This window comes from Dama dama, chromosome 22 (genome assembly GCF_033118175.1).
Source record: "Dama dama isolate Ldn47 chromosome 22, ASM3311817v1, whole genome shotgun sequence".
Taxonomy (NCBI): domain Eukaryota; kingdom Metazoa; phylum Chordata; class Mammalia; order Artiodactyla; family Cervidae; genus Dama; species Dama dama.
Genome location: NC_083702.1, coordinates 17,904,389 through 17,917,902, shown reverse-complemented (window position 1 = coordinate 17,917,902; position 13,514 = coordinate 17,904,389). Strand labels below are relative to the sequence as shown.

General features: G+C 39.6%; 1 protein-coding gene across 1 annotated transcript in view; it reads left to right on the top strand.

Annotated features, from left to right (window-relative positions):
- The window catches only part of LOC133043052 (uncharacterized), a 187,832-nt gene that overhangs the window by 75,256 nt on the left and 99,062 nt on the right, over positions 1–13,514 (top strand). The window contains exons 24-27 of the mRNA XM_061123942.1: positions 7,810–8,118; positions 8,210–8,527; positions 12,655–12,747; positions 12,825–13,139. Of these exons, the coding sequence (XP_060979925.1) occupies positions 7,810–8,118; positions 8,210–8,527; positions 12,655–12,747; positions 12,825–13,139 (1,035 nt within the window). The remainder of the gene's footprint in view (positions 1–7,809; positions 8,119–8,209; positions 8,528–12,654; positions 12,748–12,824; positions 13,140–13,514) is intronic.

Below are 13,514 nucleotides of genomic sequence, written 5' to 3'. Positions count from 1 at the left end.
TTACAACACAGTAGCTGATGCACATCACGTATAAGAGGCAGCGAATCTAAGAGTTCATGGGGTTCTCAAGGCAAGAATACTGAAGTGGTTTGCCTTTCCTTCTCCAGTGGACCACATCTTGTCAGAACTCTCCACTAAGACCCGTCTATCTTGGGTGGCCCTACATGGCATGGCTCATAGTTTAATTGAATTAGACAAGGCTGTGGTCCATGAACTATGAACTTCCAGATGTTTAAGCTGGATTTAAAAAGGCAGAAGAACCAGAGATCAAATTGCCAACATCCATTAGTTCATTGAAAAGGCAGGAGAGTTTGAGAAAAACATCTACTTCTACTTTATTGACTATGCCAAAGCCTTTAACTGTGTGGATCACAACAAACTGGAAAATTCTTCAAGAGATGGGAATACCAAACCATCTGACCTGCCTCCTGAGAAATCTGTATGCAAGTCAAGAAGCAACAGTTAGAACTGGACATGGAACAGAAGACTGGTTCCAAATCGGGGAAGGAGTAAGTCAAGGCTGGATATTGTCATCCTGCTTATTTAACTTATATGCAGAGTACATCATGATAAATGTTGGACTGAATGAAGCACACATTGGAATCAAGATTGCCGGGAGAAATATCAATAACCTCAGATATGCAGATGACATCACACTTATGGCAGAAAGTGAAGAACTAAAGAGCCTCTTGAAAATAGTGAAAGAGGAAAGTGAAAAAGTTAGCTTAAAACTCAACATTCAGAAACTAAGATCATAGCATCTGGCCCCATCTCTTCCTAGCAAATAGATTGGGTAACAGTGGAAATAGTGACAGACTTTTTTTTTAAACTGCAAAATTGCTGCAGATGGTGACTGCAACCATGAAATTAAAAGACAGTTGCTCCTTGGAAGAAAAGCTATGACCAACCTAGACAGAATATTAAAAAGCAGAGACATTTCTTTGTCAATAAAGACCCATCTAGTCAAAGCTATGGATTTTCCAGTAATCCTGTATGGATGTGAGAGTTGGACTATAAAGAAAGCTGAACACCGAAGAATTGATGCTTTTGAACTGTAGTGTTGGAGAAGACTCTTGAGAGATTTTTGGATAGCAAGGAGCTCCAACCTGTCCATCCTAAAGGAAATCAGTCCTGAACATTCATTGGAAGGACTGATGCTGAAGCTGAAACTCCAGTCCTTTGGCCCTCCTATGCGAAGAACTGATTCATTTGAAAAGACCCTGATGTTGGAAAGATTGAAGGCAGGAGAAGGGGAAACAGAGGATGAGATGGTTGGATGGCATCACCAACTGAATGGACATGAGTTAAAGTAAACTCTGGGAGTTGGTGATGGACAGGGAGGCCCGGTGTGCTGCAATTCATGGGGTCAGACATAACTGAGCGACTGAACTGAACTGAACTGAATTGAAGCTAAGAGGACCTGAAGTGACTCCTAAGATGTGCTCAGTGCTATCTACATATATTTGACCTATACCGAGGTGGATGCAGTAAAGACAGCAGTGAAACTAGGGTGTGAGTGGGTGCTCACAGTATTTGACAGTGATGCTTCTAGTTGTGATCACAATGGTGGATTTGATGTCCAGGTTATTAATCACAGCAGAACACCTGGACTGGAGGAAGATATTGGTAGATATCACAGTGAATTCCCTAAGGTAGAAGGCTGCTCTTAGGATAATATCATCCCATCTAATGAGATGGTGGGACAGGGGAGCCCTGAGGACACCTGCAGTAGGTCCTTTGCAGCCACAACCAAATAGCTCTTGGGTGTTTATGTCGAGGAAGATCATTGGAAAAGTGATCTTTTCTAATCTCACCTTCAGCAGATCTTTGATGATTCTAGTTGAGGCCCTTAAGACAATTCTTTTACTTTTAAAAAAGTGCTTTATTGAGGTATGACTGACATACAAGACTGCCTGATAAGTAGGCATTTGTGAAACCGTTACAGCACTTATGTCATAAACCTATCCATCTCTTCAGAATGTTTTCTTCCATTGTCTTTATTATTCTTATTGAAAATAATTATTTTCAAGGTGCATTTGAATTTTAGTTAGAAACTTTTTTTTTTAAACAAACCTGTTTTCTGGCATCTCAAGTAACCTTCCTCATTGTCACAATGTCCTAATCATGGTTCCAATTGCAGATACATTTGTGGAGACACTACAGGTGTCTCTACCTTATTTTGATAAATCAGCATCTGGATGAAAATGGAGTGTGTGATGTTGGAACTTTGTGTGGAATTAGAACTCCCAATGTTACCTCCTAAGAATACTGATGTCTTGATATTAATTCCAGTTAGGATACACTTAAAAGTAGAGAATTGGAAAGTGCTCTGATATTTAAACACTGATTGTGGTTTGTACTCCCTGACTACCATTGCTCTAATTTCAGTCAGTTCAGTTCAGTTCAGCCACTCAGTCGTGTCTGACTCTTTGTGACCCCATGAATCGCAGCATGCCAGGCCTCCCTGTCAATCACAAACTCCCGGAGTTTACTCAAACACATGTCCAGTGAGTCAGTGATGCCATCCAGCCATCTCACCCTCTGTCGTCCCCTTCTCCTCCTGCCCCCAATCCCTCCCAGCATCAGGGTCTTTTCCAATGAGTCAACTCTTCGCATGAAGTGGCTCTTATTTAGGCTCTCACATTTTTATGACTGGTTCCAGGTTCCTTCTATTTCTCTTTTTGTCACTAGTTTCCTCCCCTTGGTCTGTCTTTTCTGTATTTTCAGGCATGTTTTAATGATGCGAAGATAAGTCAAAGTGGTAGTGATGTAGCAGAGATAAGGTTAGAATAGCATGTCTTTTCATTATCTTAATCAAAATTGAACTCTTGGAGTTTCTTCTGCTCAACCTTAGGAGTCAGATATGGAAGAGAAATTTCAGCCTCAGTAGTGGATTGTTGGAAGTGAAGTACCATGTTTAGGAGAAATCTAGAGTAGAAACAATGACCCAAGAAGAATGTAGAGAAGCTTGTTTCAAATAAGGAGGAGATTTCATGGGCTTCAGGAGGAAGATTGTGAAGGACCGTGGTGCAAGTGTTCCAAGTTGCTTCAGTCCTGTCCTACTCTTTGCAACCCCATGGGTCATAGGATTCTCCAGGCAAAAATACTGGAGTGGGTTGCCATTTCTTTCTCTAGGGGATCTTCCTCACCCAGGGATAAAACTTGGGTCTCCTGCATTGCAATCAGAGTCTTGATTATCTTCTGAGCCACCAAGGACTACAGTACTGAAGTGCAAAATGGTGAAAGGATGAAGACGCAAGGATTGCAGGAGGGGAGGGTTGGAAAGATGCAGGTTAATTCGTAGGTTCACCACAGCCTCTGTGTGACACTTCCTTCCTGCCCTCATTCCTTCCCTCCCTCTTTTCCTTTATCTTGTTGTGGGAGTCATTTCTAAGCTCTGTGGAAGAGCTAGCATTTGTAGCTGGCAGTTTTCTTAGTGGAAAATTTTTATAATATGGATTCTATTTAACAAATATGTTTACTCATATTTTTCTCTTTTTTTTGTATCAGATTTTGGTGAGTTGTGTTTCACATGTAATGTGTTTTCAAGGACTTGGCCCATTTTACAAAAATTTTGAAATTAGTAACACTGGTTCATATCTCGTATCTTTAGATGTTGGGAAAATCTACAATAATATTCCTCCTTTTGTTACTGGTGCCGTTAATGTGTTCCCTCTTTTTTCTTAATTGGTTTTGCTAGAAGATTATCAGTGTTAATGTTCTTTTTAAGAGAATCATTCATGGACTCTATTGATTTTCTTGATTACATATTTGCTTTCTTCTTAATTGATTTCTATACTCAGTTTTCATTCCTCTTTTTCAGTTATGATTGCTGTTGCTTTTGTAGATTCTTGAGGTGGAGTCTTGGATCATTTCCTTCTGTTTCTATTTTTATTCTAATATAATCATCAAGGAAATGTCAAGGTTCTAAATTTTCTTCTAAGCATCACTTTATTTTTAACCCACCAGTTTTGATACTATATAATTTATTTTGTATTTTATTATCATAAATGTTTCTTTCTCTGAATGCACTCTTTGTCTTATAGTCTGACTTTGTATGATATTAATTTAGATATTATATACAGTTTTCTCTGATTTGTGTTTTCATGGTATGTAATTTTTACCTCTTTAGTATGTTTCTGTGTTTATATTTAAACATATATATGTTTGTAGACAGTATGCTATGTTTTCTTATTTTATCTGGTCTGATTATTTTGTTTATTATTTGGAGTATTTAAATGATTTACATTTAATATAATTATTGATATAATTGAGTTTAAATGTACTTGCCTGCTATTTGTTATATCTTTGTTCTTATTTTAATCTTCTAGTATATTTTATCATTTTAGTTTAAATACTCGATTGGTTTATTAATCATATCAGATTTTTAGGTGATTATAATGTTTAACTGTTTTTAATTCTTAAAATAATTTTTATTTTTTGCTGTGCTGGGTCTTCATTGCTGCATGGGCTTTTCTCTAGCTGCGGAGATCAGAGGCTACTCTCTAGTTGAGCGAGGAGCTTCTCATTGTGGTGGCCTCTCTTGTTGTGGAAGACAGGCTCTAGGGCACACAAGCTTCAGTAGTCGTGGCCCCTGGGCTCTAGAGCACAGGCTCACTAATTGTGGTGCACGGGCTTAGTTGCTCCGTGGTATGTGGGACCTTCCTAGACCACAGATCGATCCCACGTCTTCTGCATTGGCAGGTGGAGTCTTCAGCACTGAACCACCTGAGAAGCCCAATGTTGAATTATTAATCTTTAGTTACATTTTACCTTGAAATGATATTATATCACAACATGCAATGTCAGTCACTATACTTTTCTTCCACTTTCCTGTTCTTGTCATTAGTGCTATCATTGTCATACATTCTACTTATAAATTTATTATGAATCTTATACTTTTTTGCTAATACTTTTGCCTTAAATCTTCTAATAGAGAATCAGCACTTAGGACAATCTCTACAGCTTTGAGAGGATCCCTGTTTTCTTCTGCTGTCATCTCCCTTTCGCTTGAAGAACTTTCTGAGATAGTTTTGTGTAGTGTGTGTCTGGTGGCCTCCAAATCTATCATCTTTCATTGACCTGAAATCATTTTTAATTTTCACTCAGTTTTGAAAAATATTTTCACAGGTTATTAAATTCTAGGTTAACAAATGCTCAGCCTCAATACTTTACATACATTTTTACATTGTTATCTGACTTTTATTGCCTCCAACAAAGTCAGTAAATAATACTTATCCTTTTGTTTCCTGTATATAATGTGTCAAACTTTCCTGGCTGTTCTTAAGATATTTTTGTTTAGTTTGTTGAATTTCAGTAATTACATTGTCAAGTTTTCTGAGAATGGTTTCATTATCTTGTTTGGGTTTTGTTTAGCTTTTTGGGTGAGTGGGTTTACAGCCTTCAATAACTTTAGGAAAATTTCATTCATCTTTTCTTAACATTTTCCTGCACATCCCTTATTCTGAATCTCCAAATACACATATTTTATATATTTTGATATTATCCCACATGCCATTGAGTTTCCATTCATATTTTTCTGCCTTTTTACTCTCTTTGGTTCAGTTTAGATAGTCGCTACTGCTGTGTTTCACTTCCCAATTCTTTTATTCTGCAATGTCTAGACTCTTGTGTAATTAATCCAAATAATTGTTCATCCCAATACTGTATTATTCAGTTTCAGAAATCTCATTTGTCTATTTTTCCTAGTTTTTCTCCCTGTTTATTTTTATTCTTCATTAAGCATATTGATATTAGGAGTTTAAGGAGCTCTTCAGCCAATTCAATCATTTCTGTAATTTCTGAACCTACTTTAAATGATTGCTTGTTAAAAATGTGTTATGGGTTAAATTTCTCTCTTTTGCAAATTCTAATAATTTTTTGGTTGGATGTTGGGCATCACTAAACAGTCCTTTATCAGGAAGAACTTTAGAAATAAACAATCAGAACACACCCAGAAATCAGGGAATTATCCATGATGAATCAAATAATGTCTTTTCATTGGGTTATCTTCATTCAGTTCAAAATGTGTTCCTTTGATGACCAAATGATGAACTTTTCTTTTGGTTTTCCTCCTTTAATGTCAAAACTTCCTTGATCCCACCTTGCCTGCCATATGCCCCACCTACATCCTCCTCCTTCAGCAGTAGCTACCCTTTCTGATTTTTTTTCCCATCCATCTGTATCTTTTAAAATGGTGTTTGCTTGTCTAAAGTGGGAGAAATGAGAAAGGATAGCATCTTAGGTAGTAAATGAGAGGAGCAGAGGGTGATGTAATATGCTAACAACCTATTCAACAAGTGTTTCCCACAAATATTTACATGTCTTATCCATATTGAGACTTTTTCAAATTGAGGCTCCAAATTATGGCTTGCTTGGTCACTTCTTCCTCCTCCTCCTTCTTCCTCCTTCTTTTTGGCAACATGCCATCTTCTTTGAGAATTATAAAACATTCATGAAAGAAATTAGACAGTATGATCAATGGAAAGTCATTCTGTGTTTCTGGCCTGAAATAATCAATGTTGTAAAAATGCCTGTACTTCTCAAAGTGATCTACAGATTTAATGCAATTCCTATCTAAATCCCAATAGCATTCTTTATAGAAATAGGAAAACAATCTTAAAATATGAGTGTGTGGTTTAATTTTTATATATTCATGAATTCCTGTTTTCTGATCATTATTGAATTTTAGTTCCATTCCATTATGGTCATGAAAGATGCTTGAAATTATTTTTAATATTTTTGAATTTGTTAAGACTTATTTGTAAGCTAGCCTGGAGAATATTCTACGTGTGCTTGAAAAGAATTTTTCTGTGGTTAGAATTAGTACAATGATAGTATTAACATCATTTATTATCAGCCCTTAGCATTTTCTACGATTCCTGTTTGAGAAGAAAAACCATTAATAGGAGACGATCTGGAAACTCAGCTGTCCGGTACACACCCACTGAGAGCACACTCTCCCCCAGATTCTTTGACAAATCCTAGTATTTCAAGAGAGATGGCTGAGACTCTCTCTCTATGACACTCTGGGTTTTCTTAACTCATTTTCTTTCCCGCTGAGGTCGCTGAAGGAATTCATGGAATATTTTGGCATGAAAAAGCATCAGAAAGACAAGATGTGATGACATATATGTGAATTAGTGATAGTGTCCATATTTCTTCTCTGGAGCCGTCACTTGCCTACAGGTTGGCATGCCCTCATGGATCCAGCCTCAGGACTTTCCCTAACCTAAGTCACATGAGGACTAGCTCCTGGGAGAGAAAACTGGTCAGAATATTAGCCCCACAAGTCCCATGAAAGCTTTCTAAGCTTGTCTGGATGCTAGGTCTCTAACCTCATAACCCATGTCCCTTTGGGTGGGTCTGTTCTGCATATCTCTACGTTCAAGTTTAAGTGCCTGAATATTATACAGTGTCCTTGGATCTGTATATAGGCCCTAGGCTGCTAAATGAGAAATTCATTTCTCCAACCAATGCCAAAACATGTTTCCAGTATTCAGCCATTCCAATGATATAAATTGGGCTCTGTAGTTTCCAGGCTCCTAGACCAAAGAATTCACATTTCTAACCAGTCTCAAAGTGTATGTTCTTGGGATTCAACCATTCCAAACTGACCTTGTAATCCTTCTGGATTTCTCTTCAGAAAGCTGCTCAGGAAAATTCAATTATGACAATAACTGTCAAAGACTCTCTTCATGCTCCAATCCTAAAAAGAAAAACTTTCACACCACTGCCTGTGAGGTGCGGTTTCCAGTTGCCAAGTCAGTACCACGAACACTCACTGGTTTTGTTGTTGTTTCCTCTTAGGATTTGTGCGTCTGGCTGGAGGGGATGGACCCTGCTCAGGGCGAGTAGAAGTGCATTCTGGAGAAGCCTGGACCCCAGTGTCTGATGGGAACTTCACACTCCCCACTGCCCAGGTCATCTGTGCAGAGCTGGGGTGCGGCAAGGCTGTGTCTGTCCTGGGACACGTGTCCTTCAGAGAGTCTGATGGCTGGGTATGGGCTGAAGAGTTCAGGTGTGAGGGGCAGGAGCCTGAGCTCCGGGTCTGCCCCAGAGTGCCCTGTCCAGGGGGCACGTGTCACCACCGTGGAGCTGCTCAGGTTGTCTGTTCAGGTGAGATGCAGGTCAGGACTAACCTCCCTGCACTCTCTGTTGGGGTAAGAAAAGTATGTGATTTTGCTGAAATCCTGTCTTCTTCTACCAGCATACTCAGAAGTCCGGCTCATGACAAACGGCTCCTCTCAGTGTGAGGGGCAAGTGGAGATAAACATTTCTGGACGATGGAGAGCGCCCTGTGCCTCCCACTGGAGTCTGGCCAATGCCAATGTTGTCTGTCGTCAGCTCGGCTGTGGAGTCGCCATCTCCACCACCAGAGGACCACACTTGGTGGAAGGAGGAGATCAGATCTTAACATCCGTATTTCACTGCTCAGGGGCAGAATTCTTCCTGTGGAGTTGCCCTGTGACTGCCCTGGGTGGACCTGACTGTTCCCATGGCAACACGGCCTCTGTGATCTGCTCAGGTAAGAGAGAGGGAAAGGCTACTGGTACTCACGATGCCCTTGGATTGAAATGTCTCCAAGAATATAGAGTGAGGTTAAACTGGCTTCAAAGTCACATATTTTGTGGTGAAATATGGATCTTCTCATTGTTCATTCCATTTTCAGCCCAGGGCAAGAAGTGTGAAGTTGAATAATATATTTTTAAGCAACATCCTGCTTACATAAAATCATAGAAAACAATGTAGGAGCAGTAAGTATAGACCTCAGTATGAACCCCAATCCAGAGCGACAAAGACATTGTCCCCAGCACCACAGTCACTATTGTCCCTAGTAACTGTGTCTTCCCTCCTCTAAAGGGAAAATCACCTAGCTAATTTCTGCTAACATAGAAAGTTTTATCAATGTTTGAACTTTATTTAAAATGATGCAGTATATTTCATCTTTTGTATCTAATTTCGTAGACTCAAAATTATGTTTGGGATTCACACATGATGCTGTTTATTGTAGCACTTTTTTTTTTTTTTTTTTACTGTAGAGTATGCTTTGAATGATCACATGGCCATGTACTGACCCATTCTACTGACAGTATAAATCTGGGTTATTTATATGATACTACAACTTATCATGACAATGTCTTTGTATGCATATATGTATTACTTATTTTCCATGTTTAACCCTTGGTCTTTTATTTTCATTTTCTTAATCAAATGGTGTCCTTTGATGAACTCATTTCTTAATCTTATATAAATACATTTACTGACTTTTTTCTGTACATTTAATGCTTCTTATATCCTTTAAAAAAGAATTTTGCCTACTCCAAGTTCATAAAAACACTCTCTAAGAGTATCTTACAAAAACATTATTATTTTTCTCTTGCATATTATTGTGCATTCCTTCTGGGATTGATATCTGTGTAAGATAAGGGTCAGATTTCATATGGACATCCAACTGACTCAGAATGTTTTTCTGAAGACTGTTTTACCCACTGCAGTACTGCCTTTATCATAAGCAGAAGGGCAAGCATGTCTGTCTTTTTTGAGACTCTCTATTCTGTTCCATGTTATCATTTGTTTATCCTGGCATCAATACTGCATTTTCTTAACTATTATAACTTTGTAGTTGTTGTTGTTCAATGGCTAAGTCAAGTCTGACTCTTTGCGACCCGGTGGACTATAGCACACCAGGCTTCCCTGTCCTTCACTATCTCCCTGAGTTTCAAACTTTGTAGTAAGTCTGAATAATTTTAACTTATAAGAGTTACTTTACATTCACTCTTCTAACATCATTACTTTTCTTACCAACTGTGTTGGTCATTCTTGGTTGCTTGTATTTTGTATGAATTTAGAAATCAGCTTGTCATTTTCATCAAAAGAAAAGCTTAAGGGTATTTTCATTGAGATTAGATTTAAAAATTTGAGAGTAGACATAGAAATTTGAGAATGATTGACACTGACAATGTTCAGTTTTCCAAATCATTGACATAATACATCCCTCCATTTGGTTAGATCCTGAATTTTTCTCAGAGATTTTGCCCATCTTTTACTAGGATTTCTCCTAGGTATTTTATTTTTGATGTTATGAGTATTTTTTTGAGTGTCTTGGCAATGAATTGTCTTTGACTTGTTTTCATCTTTTAACTCTTCAAATTGTGATGTATGCTGAGACATAAAAATGTTTGGAATACAAGATAAAAATGCCCTTATGACATTTATGTGGGTTTCTAAATGTTAGTATCAATATTTTCCTTTAATCTCTCTGTGTGTGTGTGTGTGTGTGAGTGCCTTTCCTTCTCAATTCCCCTTCTGCCCCATTTATTCTTAAATATGTAAATTCTTTTTGAATTAAGTTGAAGATATGATGTTCCTTTACCCTTAAAACAGTTCTGGGAATTTCCTTACAGAACCACAGTTCAGTCAAGTCTTTAAATGACTTCAGCTCCAAGTGACATCTAATTGCAGCACTGAAAGACCCCACTGAAAGACTACCAAACTGAGTTTCTTCCTGATTAATGACCCAAAGTCATAAGCAAAATGAAGTACATATGTTTTTCTTCAACTACTAAGTTTTGCCTTTTAGTACTGACGAAATTGCCAACATCTGTTGGATCACAGAAAAAGCAAAAGAGTTCCAGAAAAACATCTACTTCTGCATTATTGACTACACCAAACTTTGACTATGTGGGTCACAACAAACTGTGGAAAATTCTTCAAGAAATGGGAATACCAGACCACCTTACCTTCCTCCTGATAAATCTGTATGCAGGTCAAGAAGCAATAGTTAGAATTGGACATGGAACAACAGACTGTTTCCAAATTGGGAAAGGAGTACATCAAGGCTGTATATTGTCACTCTGCTTATTTAACTTATATGCAGAGTACATCATGCAAAATGCTGGGCTGGATGAAGCACAAGCTGGAATCAAGATTGTCAGGAGAAATATCAATAACCTCAAATATGCGGATGATACCACCCTGATGGCAGAAAGCTAACAGGAAGTGAAGAGCCTCTTGATGAAAGTGAAAGAGGAGAGTGAAAACGCTGGCTTAAAACCCAACATTCAGAAAACTAAGATCATGGCATCTGGTCCCATCACTTCATGGCAAATAGATGGGGAAACAATGGAAAGAGTGAGAGACTTTATTTTCTTGGGCTCCAAAATCACTGCAGATGGTGACTGCAGCCATGAAATTAAATGATGCTTGCTCCTTGGAGGAAAAGCTATGACCAATCTAGACAACATATTAAAAGAGAGAGAGATTACTTTGCTGACAAAGGTCCATCTGGTCAAAGCTGTGATTTTTCCAGTAGTTACATATGGATGTAAGAGTTGGACCATAAAGAAAGTTGAGCTCTGAAGACTTAATGCTTTTGAACTGTCATGGTGGAGAAGACTCTTGAGAGTCTCCTGGAATGCAAGGAGATCAAACCAGTGGATTCTAATGGAAATCAGTCCTGAATATTCATTGGAAGGACTGGTACTGAAGCTGAAGCTCCAGCACTCTGGCCGCCTGATGCCAAGAACTGACTCATTGGAGAAGACACTAGGAAAGACTGAGGGTGAGAGAAGAAGGGGATCACAGAGGATGAGATGGTCCAGCTCATCCATCACCGACTTGTTGGACATGAGTTTGCGCAAACTCCAGGGGTTGGTGATGAACAGGGAAGCCTGGCAAGCTTCAGTTAATTGGGTCACAAAGAGTTGGACATGACTGAGCAACTGAACTGAATTGAACCAAGGATTTTTGGAAAAACTGCTATACAACAATATAACCAGAACTCTTGCTATGTGGCCTGAATTTCTAAATTGAAGAATATCCTCTGATTTTGCATTTTGATGTTTCTACTTTATGCTGAGCTAATGTGTAGCTACACTTATTCTTTAGTTCTTAATTTCAGCTAACAAGTTTTTCAGCTCTAGAAGTATTTGGTTTTTGTTATCATTTCTCTGCAAAGGTACACATTTTGTCAAAGTGTAAAGTGTCACAGCACTTTAACTGTGGCTATTTATATTCTCTGTCAGGTAATTCTAGCAGCTGAAAACCCTGGGAATTCTTTCTAATGTCTCCTTTTTCCTTTCCGTTTTTAATGAGATCTATTTTACTCAAGTGTTTGTTTTAAAGATAGACATTGAAGAAGTTGTAGAACTCCTTCAGAAAGAATGTTATTTTGCTTTTATTTAGAAATAGATTTCAGCTTCTCTGTGGCTCAGATGGTAAAGAATCTGCCTGCAGTGTGGAAGACCTGGGTTTGATCCCTGGGTTGGGAAGATCCCCTGGAGGAGGGCATGGCAACGCACTCCAGTATTCTTGCCTGAAAAATCATATGGTTAGAGGAGACTGGTGGGCTATATAGTCCAAGGGGTTGCAGAGAGCCAGACATGCCTGAGCAGCTAATCCCAGCATAGGGATAAATTTAGGAATACAACAACTTACTTAACTCATTCTTACAAGAACAGTGGCGCTAAAGCAGAAATTGTGGTACTGTCAGAAGCAGAACTCTCCAGGAAGAAGGTGAACACTAAGAGCATGATAACTTTACTGCTGTGTCAGTGCTTTCAGCTTAGGCTCCATCACTAGGTCATTATTTCCCTTAATTCAGTTTCCTGTTCTTCAACCCTTCCAGACTTCTGATCATTGTTGTTTCTTTAGGAAACCAGACTCAGGTGCTGCCTCAGTGCAACCACTCTATGTCAGAACCAGCCGGCTCTGCGGCCTCAGTGGAGAGCGCCCCTTATTGCTCAGGTGAGGGTCCCACAAGACAAAAGACCCTTCTCAACCCCTGGGATCACCGCCCCATTGTCCCATATCTCTCTCCTCAGACAGCAGACAGCTCCGCCTGGTGGACGGGGGCGGTCCCTGCGCCGGGAGAGTGGAGATCCTTGACCAGGGCTCCTGGGGCACCATCTGTGATGACGGCTGGGACCTGGACGATGCCCGCGTGGTGTGCAGGCAGCTGGGCTGTGGAGACGCCCTCAATGCCACGAGGTCTGCTCACTTCGGGGCAGGGTCAGGGCCCATCTGGCTGGACGACCTGAACTGCACTGGAAAGGAGTCCCACGTGTGGAGGTGCCCTTCCCAGGGCTGGGGGCGGCATGACTGCAGACACAAGCAGGACGCGGGGGTCATCTGCTCAGGTCTGCGCTGCACACTGTCCACAGGCTGGGGGAGGCGGTGGGACTCTGGAGGACAGGGTCTGAGCTCTGAGGGAGAGATGCTGAAAGGACCAGAGAAGGAGGCTTCCTCCCATGGAGCCTGTCTTTCCAGCAGACGTGAAGACGAGGTCCTTTCACTTCCTCCTGCAGCAGCTGACGATCTGGTCCTTCTTTTCAGCAGTATTACTGGCAGAACCGTTTCTTACAGTTGTTCTTGAAAGCAAGGTTCTCTCTCCAGTTACATACAGAAATTTTAAACCCACAGTACTAGTTGCCATTTGCTTCTGTAACAATTTACCAATTAGTGGTTTAAAATAACATATATTTATTTCCTTACTCTTCTCAAGCTTAGATCCA